At 41.0% G+C, this 15922-nt stretch overlaps 1 protein-coding gene across 5 annotated transcripts in view; it reads right to left on the minus strand.

Annotated features, from left to right (window-relative positions):
• Positions 1–15922, minus strand: part of Sik2 (salt inducible kinase 2) — a 119489-nt gene that overhangs the window by 23260 nt on the left and 80307 nt on the right. For all 5 annotated transcript variants that reach the window (XR_379116.2, XM_006510267.3, XM_017313332.2 and 2 more), the window contains exons 5-8: positions 4625–4749; positions 4111–4234; positions 2539–2759; positions 481–633 (exon numbers count right to left, since the gene is read on the minus strand). Coding sequence is in view for 4 of the 5 variants with exons in the window: in XM_006510267.3 (XP_006510330.1) it covers positions 481–633; positions 2539–2759; positions 4111–4234; positions 4625–4749 (623 nt within the window). In the remaining variant the exon portion in view is untranslated. The remainder of the gene's footprint in view (positions 1–480; positions 634–2538; positions 2760–4110; positions 4235–4624; positions 4750–15922) is intronic.

A 15922-nucleotide genomic window follows, 5' to 3' on the forward strand; every position in this document is an offset into this window, starting at 1 on the left:
ATGTCATCTCTTCCATGCAGCTACCTATTCTCTGAGCCTCTCTCTCCCTTGCCCTCATCCTGCTTTGAAGGATGATTCTGGTTGTATCTTTGCTTCTGTGATACAGCTCTGAGAGCGACGATGGTGTCCCATGCATTCAAACTCTTACAGTGCCTAATAATAGCACTTGCATACAGTCAATATGTAAAAAATTCTGTAAATGAACTGAAAGTACAGGCTACTTCCATTAATTCTCAATATTAGCAAATGATTAAAAGACAAAATACCTCTTAAAAAGAAAAGAACTGAAAATAAAGCTAATCCTTAAAAGGAGGAGGATGCTAACAGTTTTCAGATCTAGTGAATGACAGTGGATGAAACTTTCTAGAAAAAACTGTAGAGGATGAGATCCTAACCGTTCGTACCAAATGATAAAAAAAATGTGTCCAACATAAAAAGGCACATACAAAATGAGACTAGTGGCTACATGGCTGTTGTTACCTTGGCAACTGTTTGTTCAGCAATGGTGCTAGGCCGACGCTGGCGGCCATCAAGTCTCTGCTCCACAGGAAAACTGCTCCTATGTGATTTTAGACGTTCCACCAACAAGAAATAAATGGCAGCAAAGTGATTATAGCTCTTGTTTTGCAAAGACTGAAAGAGAAAACAGGTGCTGAAGGTAGAAAACTGTGAAAACCAACAAAGGGGTCTATACCATTTTAAAGAGGGGGTACAATCATGTATCCTGATAATGAAATCACAAAACCTTTTCTTTCTGTCTCATGTCTTCTGAGAAGGGAAGCACAGGCTCTGCCATGATATTCAGCCCAAGGGCACTGGACCAAGTGTGCCCTCTGAGATCCACTCACAGAAATTTCCACAATAATTCTGGCTTAAGATTTTAGAGGTGTTATTTTCAGTCCCATAATTTTAGGCACCAAGGTACTTAAAAAATACAGTAGTGAAGTATACCTCTGAGCAAAAACCTTTCCAGAATTCAGAGACAGGAAGACATACACTTCAGGTCTCTAGATTCATCAAAGGTGACATCTTTAAATGAGTGTTTGGTTCTATTTCTTTATTTCTTATCAGGGATCCATTAATTTTTCTGCATTAAGAAAAATGTCCCAGCATTTGGGAGGCAGAGGCAAGATTTCTGAGTTAGAGGCCAGCCTGGTCTACAGAGTGAGTTCCAGGACAGCCAGGACTATACAGAGAAACCCTGTCGAGAGAGAGAGAGAGGGAGAGAGAGAGAGAGAGAATGAATAAATGTCATCACTGCTTCACACAGTGGCTGCCAGTGCTGTGATATGGCCCTATCTCACAGTGGTAACTAGGTGTAAAGTTGATCAACTCCCTGTGCTCAAACTTCTAACTTTATAGCTTGACTAAAGTTCAAATCATTGAAAGCTCTGGTGAATGAACAAAAGCCTTTGTGGACTTTCTGGTGATTATTTTGGGCTGGAGAATGACATCTGCAGCTAGATGGAGAGTCAGTGTGTCTGCATTCTTAGGTAATCTTTTCCTCTTGTTTTTGCAGCTCCACCCTTTGGAAGTCTTGAATATAAACTTGCTTCCCAGAATTTTCACATTATTAGTCTGCCAGCTTTCCCAGGATGCCAATGCCACAGAGAAACAACTTCTCATTTGGCTTCTAATTCTACCTGACAATCTACTGTGCTATATGGGGCAACATGGATCCACAAAACCCGCAGAGAAAACAAAAAACCCACAGGCCAGAGGAGCCCCACAAAAGCTGCCATCAGGATCTACTCCATGGGTAAGCATGGGAAAATGTCACTGAGTGCACAATGCACAAAGCAAGAAAGCAAGTTTGGTTTTGCTCATGGTTCCAAGAGGTGACAAGATACAGTGTCCTCAAGGCACTGTCCAATCTTGGTGGGGCTGTTGTGCAGGTACTACATCTGTTCTCTAAGCATGCTAACTACTAGGTAGAAAAAAAGCCAAAAGGAAATTTCCAGGTTTATAGAGTTCTTAGTTCTATAACCATTAATACTTACAAATCATAACCTACTTGCCTGCTTAACCTGGTTCTCCTCAACCCTACTGGCGGTTTTCAGTCTCATTCCTTCCTTTTGGCTCTTGGCTCAGCCCTTACTCTTGCTCCATATATGTAGTCCATATAAACTATTTTAATACCAATATGAAATCCTTGTTTCACTTTGGAAGAAACTTTCTACTCTGTATTTTTATGAGATAGAGTCTCATCATGTAACCCTGACTATCCTTGAACCCACAGAGATCTGTCTGTCTCTCAGTACTGGGATTAAAAGTGTGCCCCACTATGCCCAGCTTTTAAGCTTCAATCTTTGCCTTTTCCTAACCCTCCAAAATTCTTTTCTTGGGTGTTTTGGCAGACAGGGCAAAGGAAGGGTTTAGAGATTGAATGTCTAACTATAAACAGAGCCTGACATAGTCCTCAGGGAACCAGCCACTAGGGACGAATGTGCTAAAAGACAGGAACAGTGTGGTCATGGAGCTGCAAGCCCCAAATGCAGAAGAACATTTAAACCTCTGCAGACCTCTCCGTCACTTTACCTCAACAGTCTTCTGCTGATCAATCCCAAGGCTGTGCATCAGTCGAAGAACCTGCTCATTAAATTCTCCAATGGACGGCTCGTTTTCCTGTTCTTGTGGGTAGAGAATAGGCCTCTGTACAGGAACCTCTATGAGCATCCACTTGTGCTCCTTGATTTGAGCTATGCTTAGCCGTTTGGAAGGATCTAGGACCAACATCCTTCTAATGAGGTGTTCACAATCTATAGAAAATGCAATGTTAAAAAAGTCACATATATCAACTTCAAGCATACTAGCATGGCCCATGTGACTTGTACAACAATCTTTGTATCCTTCACTTGAAAGCAGAAAGACAAATGAGTAAATGAATATATAAATGATAGACTTGTCAAGTTCAGATGCTGAAGAAATATTTAAGAAACACAGGTAAGGGGGGCTGGCGAGATGGCTCAGCGGGTAACAGCACTGACTGCTCTTCTGAAGGTCCTGAGTTCAAATCCCAGCAACCACATGGTGGCTCACAACCACCCTTAATGAGATCTGATGCCCTCTTCTGGTGCGTTTGAAGTCAGCTACAGTGTACTTATGTATAATAATAAATAAATCTTTTTTTTAAAAAAAAATCACAGGTGAGAACAAGGTATCTGTATGCTAAAGGAATCTTTCTAGTGCATTTCTCAAACTATCTAGTCATAGACTTAGATTTCCACTAAGGAAAAAAAAATTAAGCTTCATTCTCAGAACAAGCACAATGAACTGATCCTCGGTCATATTGAGGCATGCTCAGTAAAGCCAGGTGGTGAGCAGCGAGCTCTTTACAGTGAGCCGCTGCTTTCTCATCAGTGTTGCCCAGGACCACGTGCTTCTGAGTATACTAAGGACACTGCAGCTGCAGCTGAGTGGGCTCAGGCTCTTCATTACCCTCCTTCAATCCAGCCTCCTGCCACTCACATCTCTCAGGCACTGTGCTAAGTGCTTTGTGCAGAGTAATTTAACCATCCTTATGACATCTCTAGAGTAGGAACTACTGTTAACTCCACTGTACAGGTGGGTCAAAACTGCATGGCCAATGAATGGTGAACTCAGGATTCCATCCAGGTAGTTGTCTCTTTCCAAAGCCTATGTGACCTTGCTTTCCCAAGAAAAGTAAAGATACAACTAAAACGTAAACCAAACTGTTGCTTATATGACAGCCCAAGACAAGACAGGCAGGGACTGTAGCATTTCAATTTATTTCACCAGAGTTCCATCAGTTGACTTGAATTTAAAAACTTAATTTTGAAAATCTATTTCATACATAGAGTAAAATTGTTGTAAGCCTGTATCTATGGAGTCTAAAATAAACTGGGACATTTATAAACTCAAGCTGAATGGGAAGACTTTCTGCTCTTAATTTGCGTAGCTTCTGTCCTCAGTTACAAGGAGGAAGGCTGGAACATATCTTGTCTACATGGAGGGTGTCGCAGAGCTCCATGGCTTTTAAAATGACTCAGTCATTTTATCTGGTACCAAACTTTCAGTAAGGAAACTGGCTAGGACTTCATGCAGTATAAATTCTGTAATGCACAACTAATACGATGGATGGCTTGTTACCTTCTGACATGAAATAAGGAATCCGGAATCTTCCTTCTAAAACCCTCTGCCTCAAAATAGGGAGAGTTGGTCCATCAAAAGGTAGAGCTCCACAGACAAGGACATAAAGAACAACTCCCATGCTCTAGGGAAGAAAGCAATGCAGTCATTTTCAGGGAGCACTCCAAACACTCAGACTCTCTAAACATCTCATGGCTCTAAAATCACATGGGTTGATGGATTCCTGTCCAAATTTGTCATTTTCTCAGAATCTGAAAGTCTTACTTCCTGTGGTGAGATTAAGCATAATAAATACTAAGTGGTCTAAATGTGATCATTTATCGTTACTTCAAATCATTGGTGATATTAGGTGACAACACCTGTCTCAGGAAATTCTTTCCTAGGGATCCATTTCCAGATGCTCTGACTAATAATAGTCTATTAGATGGGAAGACTACTACTAGGAGCTTCTGAAATAGGCCAGAGTACCGACTATCATGATAGATACATTTAACATATCAAAGCAAAGCAATACCCATATATCCAGCTGTGGTCCTTCATACTGCTGCCCTTCAAAGACTTCTGGGGCTGCATAAGGGGGGCTGCCACACCATGTTGCCAGCAGTTCACCAGTTTTAAAGAAATTTCCAAAGCCGAAATCTATTAGGATGGAGATAAATGTTACTTTTATCTCTGCTCTCAAACTGCCCTGTCCTTCTCAGTAATCATTTCTATAATGTGGGACCACTATGACAATGACAATGCCTTTTTTTGCCCCTTTTTTTTTTTGCTGAAATATCTATTTGTGTGAACAGCCACTGTGAGTTTGATTATCGTAGAACGTAAGGTGTTTGATGATTACCAACCACTTTTAATTCTATAAAGTCTATAGGGGGCAAATGAGTAAAACCCAACTAAGTAGCAACATATAGCAGCTTTTGAGACAATTGAGAACCTGGTAACAGCTTTTTAAATGCTGATCTATACATCCCACTCTAGGCAAATGCCCGTCTGAGTACCTTACAACATGATAGCATATGGTCTGCTACAAGCCACCAGGCACCACTCTCATCTATATGCTTGTTTACAGAGTGCAGTGGCATGACACTTCAAAGCAACTGTAATCCTTTCTCCTTATAATCTCAGTCACACTGAATCTACAGTTTTGGTACCTAGAATGCACTCTGCAAACACTGGACACAATGCCTTCAATAGGCATATGCACACAAGCTTTCAGTGTCCTTTGTCATTGATGTGTTTGCCCTTTTGATAATACTCAAGAAACAAATTCTTACTGTTATCCAAGTTAGTCCCACACTCTCTTGTACTTTGAGTCTTGAAACTCAAAGAAGAGAATTTGGTTCTCGATAGTGCATGGGAAGCATTGTTTGCATAGGGAGCTTAAGTAAAACTCAAGGGGTGGACCTGGTCCATTGCGAGACAGACTGGCTTTGGGGCCAGCGTCAGCACCTGGGAACCTTAGTTTCCCTGCTGTAAAGCTGCAATAATAAACATGCCCAGTAGCAGCTTTTATGAGGCACCAATGTGCTAATGTAAACTACAGCTTTGTTTGCGCCTTGAGACAACACACATTAGTCCCTTGGGGGAAGATATTCTCTCAGTCTACTGACATAAGAACAGGTAGGCATTAAGCACAATAACGACTGTAATCATGTCACAGCCGCTTCATGGAGCAGTATAATAACTACAAATTCAGGAGAAGCAGAACTGACCTACAGTTTTGTCTCTGCTAACTCTAGTGTCACAGGAAAGTATTCTACTTCTCTGAAGCTTAGGTTTCCAAATCTACACCAGCGAGAATAATCCACCTGCCCAGATAAGATGCAGTGAGGATTAATGAGACTAAAGACATAAAAAGAGCCCAGATGTGAAATGTCAGCACTGGTACTGTGAAACCACTACCACCATTATTAACTTCTTGAGGAAAAGGTCACAAGGAACTAACTATAAAGAGGGAGGAGAAAAGCCATCAGGAGCACAAGGTTCAGTAGAGAAAAGACAATGCACCTAGGAAAATGCCTCCCATTCATTCATGCCTGGTCGGCCATATGTGGACATATGAAGAAAGGATGCCAAGCACACCCATCTGTACAATGTAGCGCCACCTCGCCTCCATCCCACTTTCCAAAACGACCAGAGACCTTGTCTTCTTTACTTGGCCTCTTCTGCCACCTTGTAACTCATATGTAGAGTTGTTAACTTTCTAATCTAGAAAAACTATAGGATGAGTTAAGAATAAGATACTTAAATCCATTTTAGAGAATAAAAGGTTAATTTCCTGTACAAAGACACACCCAAACTCTGGGACAGATGTGTGAGGAGCCTGGAATAGGCACAGTGACACATGCATTTTATACCACAATGGCAAGGTGAGCTTTTCCATATATGTAAACGAAAGATACTCTCCAGGTAGCAAGATGAAAATTTCAATGTCTTAAAGAGCCAAAGAGAATGCTTGACTCAGAACTCCCCACACTGGTGAAATGAACTCAAAGGAGGGAAGACACAGCCTATTGAGAAGACAGCCTGGTAAGTGGCCTTGAGGTTGCTCATTAGTATACTTCTTAGCAAGAGAGCAAGAATCACTGTCTAGGTCATCCAGTAAAATGTAATTTTTACAGATTCAGGCAGAGAAAGCACCCTGTTTAGTCACAAGAAAGTGGTACTAAATGGACACATGCTTTCTAGGTATCTGATTCTGTGGAAATCAAACTCAACAGCAGTCAGGCTCACTACGCTATCACAGAACCACACCTGTCCATATTCAAGAACCTTTTTCAGAGCACTTCCAAAATTATTTTTGTGATAGCGTGATGGGTGTGTTAAGATGTAAGTAGAAAAATATAGAATATTTCTGAAACACAGTATGTACTCATTAATGGCAGTGAGGGTCTCATTCATGCAAGGAAAGCCACAGGTACAGCCCATGTCTATGTCTTAAAGGGGCATTATTACATGTTACTTTATTACATGCATTACATATACTATCACAATATAATATATTATTACATTATTATATGAAGCAATGTGGAAGACTTATTTCAGGAGAGAGTTAAGCACTTGTGAAAGATGATACAGCTGCTATTGCACTGCAGACATGGAACAGAAACCAGGGTTACCTACAACTTTGCATCCTTCTCTGAAACAGTGATTTATAGCTTAGTTATTCGTGACCAATTTAATAATGCCAGGTAAAAGAATTGGCAATGAAAGAGGCATTTTAAAAGACCATTTATATTTCTTCATAGAAATATGGATACTTTCCATTTACAGTCTATAGTTTTCTGTAAACAGCATATAGTAAATGAAGTAAGGGGTAATAAGCAAGTAGATGAAATGGGAAAAATTCAAAATTTCAGATTACCACTTACTAAGACAGAATGAACTACACAACTGCCCTTCAGTATCTGTGGAGAATTGGTTACAGGACACACAGTGGGTACTAAAATCTGGTTGTTCAGACCCCTATATAAAATGGAACAATACTTGCCTACAACCTCCATACTTCTTCCTACACATTTTAAATCATCTCTGGATTATGTATGATACCTAATACAGTACAGAGTCAATTTAACTAGTCGCTATATTTAATTGCTCAGGGTAAATGGCAAGGAAAAACCCTCTGCACAAGTTTAGTAGAGGTTCAAGTTTCCTAGGCCTATGTACATATGTTTAACATAACTTAAAATTGGAGGTAAGCTACCCATGAGCAATAATGTGACATTTTACTCAGAGAGTATTTTCCATCTGTGGTTGGTTAAATCCCAGGATTTGGAACCCACAGATACAAAGAGCCTACTGTATTCTTATTTCATCACACAAAGCACTCACCACACACACAAATGCCGTACATGTGTATTGTTATCCACAGAAGAAAATACAGGGCAAGGGTCTCAACAGTGCAGAAGTAGAAGAGTAACAGATGCTCAGCAGAGCAGCTTAGGCAACTGTAAGGGAAATGATCACTTGGGCACTCCTTTTTTTTTTTTTTTTTAACATCCTGCTTGCTGCCCTAATTTCTCCCATTCTCCCTCCACACAGTCCTTCTCCCCATTCCCCACTCCCTTTCTCCACTGAGAGGGTAGAGGCCTCCCTGGACAGTCCCCAACATTGACATATCAGCTCTCTGCTGGGCAAGGCAGTTCTTCTCCTACGGAGACTAGGCAAGGCAGCTCAGTTAGGGGACACATTCCACAGATAGCCCCACTCCAGCTGTTGGGGTAAGAGGCACACTTTTTCTATCTAGACTTTGATTTCAGGCCATGTCAGATCAGATAATTAAATAGGTAAGATGTTTCCTTAATAGATGTCCTCATTTGTATTTTTAAAATTTCAGTTAGAAATATGTGTTTATCTCTGTGTGGAGGCATGTGGATGCCATGGCACACATGTAGCTGTCAGAAGAGAACTTGTTGAAATCAGTTCTTTCCTTCCACTGTGTGGACTGCAGGGATTCAACTCCAGTCATAGGGCTTGTCAGCAAGTCTCATTACCCAGGATGAGCCATCTTGCTGGCCCACAGTCTTACTTTTTAAATGCCAAATATAAAATAATATGGATTTATGGACTACAATGTGATATTCTGATATGTTTGCATTGTGCAATGGCCAAATCTCACTAAGTAAATCTATCACCTCATTAATTACAACGCCTCGGTGAGGAAGAGATATTTAAATGCTGTATCATTTACTACTGTAAATATTTGACTCTTTGAGCTATAATAAAATACTGCTGTTATTTATTCTGATGTTCCCAGTGTTCCAGATTTGGCTAACCCTATGTCAACCTACTTCATCTAACACTTTTTTTAAAAATTTAGTTTAAAGTACTTGTGTATCTTTGGACACCAAAAGATTACCCACACTCATCTTGCATCTTCTTTGCCCTTAACACCACTACTGCTCCGAGATACTATGGTTCTTTTTGGTGAATAACAGTATTTAGAAACCTGGATTAAGCTCCAGATCACCATTATGTGTTTTACTGATATGTTTAACTATTCACAGCTACAAGGGAGTAAAACTGTATTTAAATACAGGTCAGGTATTATAACTGTTAAAACTGTTCCATCAAAGCCCCAAGTATGCCCCTAAGCAGCTTAATATATATAACTTAAAATTGGAGGCAAGGCTACCCAAAATCCAGGGTCAGTACCTACCATTACACAAAGAAGATGGATTATAAATTATTTTCTGTGCCAGATGAAGCTGACCTATCAGGTGTTTAATTATAGCACCTTACCATGTGACCAAAAGCAGTTAGGATGTTTGTATTTTAATGCATAGTTACCTTCATTTTAGGAATCTACATTCATTCTAAGAGCGCCTGATGCAAACAACTCTGTCCTCATTATGTGCAGATGATGCCTGTTTCCCTCCCTGTGATTCTAAAGCAAATACTCTGAACTTTACTCTCACAATAGCTTCAAGATTTCCTGATATATCCACACTCACTCACTTGGCTTATGTATGGTTTGAATATTTACAAAAGATAGGATCAAAGATCAGCTACTGACACTCATGGGAACCAACTGGGCCTCAGAAGCTGAGTCATATAGCTGTCTCTAATCTAACCAGTTACAACCCACAAGTGTCACATATTAGAACTCTTGGTGTCTTCTGCTGTGTTTTGAAAGATGAATGACCTTTATTTTCCTGACAACAAAAATCACTACTGCTATCATGATAAACAGTATGATTTACCAGTGTCTACGCATCATTAGGTACTATCAGCTACTGCTTTAGTAATAAAAACGTCATATAAAGAGTAAATAAACTGTTTTTGATTACTGCCTAATGGGAACACCAAGCACAGGAGAGATTTCTATTGTTTGTAAGAATAAAGTAATGAAATAGACCAAACAGCGAATGCAGCTGGAAACAGCTACAGTGCAGCTTCGGGTTCAGCAGGGCCTGAGCTTCTGTCCCTCTAGCCAGCTCTGAAGTGATGCTTCGAGTTTGAGCTTTATCAAGGAACAGATGACAGCATAAGTGGATTAACTGCTGGCCAGCACTTATTGCTATAAAATAATACTTACCAAACATTTCAGTGTTTCTTTTTTAACTAAGGAGATACTGTTTAGTAATCTAAGTCATTTTTTTTAAAGAATGAAAAATAATTAAGTAAACAAACCCTATCTCTACTTTAAGCCAAGAAAAAGTAAATAATTTTTATGTATCACAACTCAGGCAGTTTTACTCTCTAACAGTGTGATATGTCTAATTTATAATTTTACAAAAGTTATTTGGCTGATGCGATGGCTCTGTGGGTAAAGTTTCCTGATGCCAAGCCTTCTGACCTATCAGGACCCAGTGGAAGCTGAGAACTGATTCTTCCAAGTTGTGCTTTGACCTCCAGACTTGCACTTTCCCTTCCCTTTTCAGTACAACACACACACACACACACACACACACACACACACACACACACACACACACCACACACATGCACACCACACACACACACACATGCACACCACACACACACACATGCACACCACACACACACACACATGCACACCACACACACACATGCACACCACACACACACAAACATGCACACCACACACACACACACACACACGCACACACACACACCACACACATGCACACCACACACACACACACACATGCACACCACACACACACACACACACATGCACACCACACACACACACACGCACACCACACACACACACACACACCACACACACACACACACCACACACACACCACACACATGCACACCACACACACACACACACACACCACACACATGCACACCACACACACACACACACATGCACACCACACACACACACACGCACACCACATACACACACGCACATGCACACCACACACACACACACACACACATGCACACACACACACACACATCAATGTGATTTTAAAAATTAAAAATAATTCTCTTGCTGAGAAGCAGACTGTTTGAGGGTTAAATTTCATCTTTCTTTTTTGTTTTTTTTTTTGTTTTTTTTTTTTTGGTTTTTCGAGATAGGGGTTTTCTGTATAAATTTCGTCTTTCTTAAATGATCAATAGAATTAGGCTATCCAGCCTGATGAAAGGGTACACATTTGTAATTATCATAAATAGGAGTGAGGAAGACAATCACAAGGAAATAAATGTTGACAAATAAAAGGTAGGAGTGTGACAGGAACTCAGCTGACTCATCATACAGACTGCAACCCCATTAGCCAATACTGACTACAATGTATAGTTTGCTGCTCATCAGCGAGAAAAAGCCTCATTTATCTCCAATCATCAGTTACTGTCTGACAGGAAGGCACCAAAGCTAGGATGAAACATTATCCTCAGACCAGTGTGAACCATTTAGAACCATCTAACTGTGCCCAATCAGGGAATCTAAGATCCAAGAAACAAAGAAATGATAATCCTTAGCTTCATGGAGAAAGGGTGGGAAGAACAACATCAATGAAGACCTATGCAGGTTTGATGAACTGAGCCTGCAAAGCAGGACTGATAAATGGGTGTGTCATCCTGCTTGCACTGCAAGGCTATCTTCCCATTACTATGATACCTGTGGCAGGAAGATAGTGGGATAATGAAAGGAAGAAGGTCAACAAGTATCTTTTAATAAATCCCCTTTTCATCTCCATTCTTTCTCATTTGTAGGACAGAAGACTGAAACTGTACCCATGGAAACCTTATCTCAAGGCCTTCTAGTAAGTAAATGGAAAGCTGTAGAAGCAGTGGCAGAGGTGATAAGCCACCAAACAAGTCAGAAAAGAAACCTTCCTTCCTTCTGAGCTCAGATAAGTGACATGACACACAGGTCACACTAAGCTAGCTAACTTGACATTACTAATTACACTTAAGGTTTTGCTCAGGGGAGATGTAACCAGACAGGTAATTTCAATGATGCACCCCCTTGCTCCTTTACTATCTGCCTCAGTAAGGCTTTAAAGCCAGGTGACTTTTTGGTTTATTTGTTTTATTTTTATTTTTATGTTTTTAAAGGTTTTTTTTATTAGGTATTTTCCTCATTTACATTTCCAATGCTATCCCAAAAGTCCCCACCCTCCCCCCCACGCCCCTACCCACCCACTCCCACTTTTTGGCCCTGGCGTTCCCCTGTACTGGGGCATATAAAGTTTGCAAGTCCCATGGGCCTCTCTTTCCAGTGATGGCCGACTAGGCCATCTTTTGATACATATGCAGCTAGAGTCAAGAGCTCCGGGGTACTGGTTAGTTCATAATGTTGTTCCCCCTATAGGGTTGCAGATCCCTTTAGCTCCTTGGGTATTTTCTCTAGCTCCTCCATTGGGGGCCCTGTGATTCATCCAATAGCTGACTGTGAGCATCCACTTCTGTGTTTGCCAGGCCCCGGCGTAGTCTCACTAGAAACAGCTATATCAGGGTCCTATCAGCAAAATCTTGCTAGTGTATGCAATGGTGTCAGCGTTTGGACACTGATTATGGGATGGATCCCTGGATATGGCAGTCTCTAGATGGTCCATCCTTTTGTCTCAGCTCCAAACTTTGTCTCTGTAATTCCTTCCATGGGTGTTTTGTTCCCAATTCTAAGGAGGGGCAAAGTGTCCACACTTTGGTCTTCGTTCTTCTTGAGTTTCATGTGTTTTGCAAATTGTAACTTATATCTTGGGTATTCTAAGTTTCTGGGCTAATATCCACTTATCAGTGAGTACATATCATGTGAGTTCTTTTGTGATTGGGTTACCTCACTCAGGATGATGCCCTCCAGGTCCAACCATTTGCCTAGGAAGGTTTGTTTGTTTTAATGTGCTGAAGGAGGTTAGTTGATTATCAAAGTTTTACAGCTTTGTTTCAATGGAGCAATTATGCATTGAACATAAGTAGCAGTCACCTTTTATTAAGTATTTACATGGTGCCAAGAGACTTAACTAACAATAATTTACAAACACTTGAACAGGACCAAGTACCAGGCGCAGTTTTAAGTACTCTGCAAATATTAATTCATGTAACAGCCACTATGTGATAAGAGTCTGTGCCATTCCCCCTTTCCAGATAAGGAAACCGAGAACAGGAAGGCGAGACAATGTCTCCAAGGTCAGTAAGCTAGTAAGGATTCATTCCCCAGCAGCCTACTTCTCACCTACTACACTGTATTGCCTCCTCGTCTAAATAATCATCAACCTCTACACACTGTCCCTGAAAAACACAATCATGCCTAAGCAAGCCATCAGGAGCTCTGACTGGAGAGGTCAGTCTACCCAAGCGGGCAGATGCAATGGCATCAGCAGAGCCTGTATCTGCTCTGCCTACTCAGACTCAGCACTGCACATGGAGTCTTGTTTGGATTGTGGTAATTTTTCTTTCTTAAAAAAGGATTTGTTTTATTATTTTTAAATATTGTACATATTTGTATATGTGTATTGTGCATATGGTGCCTGCAGAGTCTAAAAGAGGATGCTAGGTCCTTTGGAGCTGAAGTTATAGGTAGCTGTGAGTTGTCTGGCATGGGTACTGGGTGTGTTTTGCTGCTGAGCCATCTCTCCAGTTCTGAGTTATAGTTATTTTCTGAAAACCTGAAGTTATATTGGAATCATCAGGTATTTACTATATAACTTTCAAGATGTGAAAGCTGGAGACTAAAACTAAACGTAACTTAATGCATAATGGTCATTCTAAGTAAAATGGTCAAGATGGTGAGGAGCCAATGCTGCGGGGATGGGCGTGGGATCCTGGAGAGCCGTGCTGCCTTGTTTCAGCTTTTCCCCAGGATGCCCCAAGCTACTAGTTCACGAAAGGGAGGCCTTAGGATTGAGACAACTTGAACACAGCCTGCAGGTACAGCCATGGCTCTGCACTGTTGCTAAAATAATATGCTAAAATTAATTTCAGAAGCCAGGCATGGTGGTGCACACCTTTAATCCCAGCACTCGGGAGGCAGAGGCAGGCAGATTTCTGAGTTCGAGGCCAGCCTGGTCTACAAAGTGAGTTCCAGGACAGCCAGGGCTACACAGAGAAACCCTGTCTCGAAAAACCAAAAAAAAAAAAAAAAATTTCAGAGCCACGCTTCTGTAATTATGAAAACTATCCATGATTTATCTATTTCTGTCTTTTAAATATAGATACATTTTAAATGAAAACATGATTTTGATTTGTCCTTTTAATTTCAAGGTAAGTGGCTTAAAAAGTTCACTTTTATCAAATTATAGAAATCTTAATAAGCAAAAGCAGCAGGGAAGTTAATAAATTGAGGGATTTTTTTTGTTTTGTTTTTTTTTGTTTTTTTTGAGACAGGGTTTCTCTGTGTAGTCCTGGCTGTCCTGGAACTCACTCTGTAGACCAGGCTGGCCTCGAACTCAGAAATCTGCCTGCCTGTGCCTCCTGAGTGCTGGGATTAAAGGCGTGTGCCACCACTGCCTGGCCAATAATAATTTTGTCTTTTTTTTTCTTTTGATTTTTCTTTACATGGAGTTTCGCCTGTCCTGTGCTAGGTCTCTATAAAATCAAGATTTCTGAGATATTAAAAAAATACATCCTTAAAGGTAAGCAGAGCCATCAAAAGTTATCAGATCTTCTGATAAAGAACAACTATTTGGTGGGGGATCATTTAAAAGACAAGCTTCTAACCTGGCCTGTACTTTCTGATCCACCAAGCTCCTGCCAATGGTAGAGTAGTGCATCTCTTAGCCCTCACTAGAGAAGCTTCTTTTTACAACAGTGAGAAATGCAGAGATCACACCTGGCCAATATGCAGAGGGTGAGAGACTGTTGTAGGTGTCCAGCCTTAAAAGGGACAGCTATACCATGCCCACTCCCTCCAAGCTCAAGGATCACCCTGGAAAGGAGGGGAGACTATAAGAGACAGAGGTAGTGGACCTCTGCATCAGAACAGTAGTTAATGGACATGGCAGTGCTGTTACACACATGAGCCCACAGAGGCTGGGACTTCCTGTACAAGTCCTGTACAAGATCAAGCCAGCCAAAATCCCAGCATGCATTGGGGAGGGATTCATGAAGTTCCAACTTTAGTGAGGAACTGATGGCTGCTGGTCAGCTTTCCCATGCACACAGAGGCAGCACTAGGTAGACTCAGTGGGTTAAAAAACAAAACAAAACACATAATGTAGGGAGGGAAAAGTCATATGGAGGATAGATAAAAAGGGATCAGGTGGGTGTGGTGGTACATACCCTTAATCCCAGCACTTGGGAGGTAGAGGCAGGTGAATCTCTGAGGCTAGCCCAGTCTACATAGTTCCAGGACAGTCAGGGTTATACAGAGAAACCTCTTTTCACATCCCCCCTCCTCAAAAAAGAGAAAGGGGTGGATTTAATCAAGATACATATATAAAATTTTCAAACAGCTAAAACCCGTATAAATACTCAAGACAAATCCTTTTTTTAAAAAAAAGATTTATTTATTTTATGTATGTAAGGACACTGTCGTTGTCTCCAGACACACCAGAATAGGTTATCGGATCCCATTGCAGATAGTTGTGAGCTACCATGTGGTTGCTGGGAGTTGAACTCGGGACCTCTGGCAAAGCAGTCAGTGCTCTTAACCACTAAGCCATCTCTCCAGCCCAAGACAAATCCTTTTAAAAACCACATCTAAACTTTATAACATGTAGAATCCTTCAAGATCTGACCCTGACCACCTGACCTGTCAGGAGACATGTAGAACAGGCTAAGGTTAGCATGTGACTTTCCTGAAGGTGGCCCATTGTTTTTGCATGGTCTGAGATTGGTGAGCTCGAAGAGGCAAGGCCCCAAAGAGACTTCATCTCAGGATTGCTTCTTGCAGTTGATATGTGTTTCCTGTCATTATTGCATTAATATAACA

Source organism: Mus musculus, chromosome 9 (assembly GCF_000001635.26).
Source record: "Mus musculus strain C57BL/6J chromosome 9, GRCm38.p6 C57BL/6J".
NCBI lineage: Eukaryota > Metazoa > Chordata > Mammalia > Rodentia > Muridae > Mus > Mus musculus.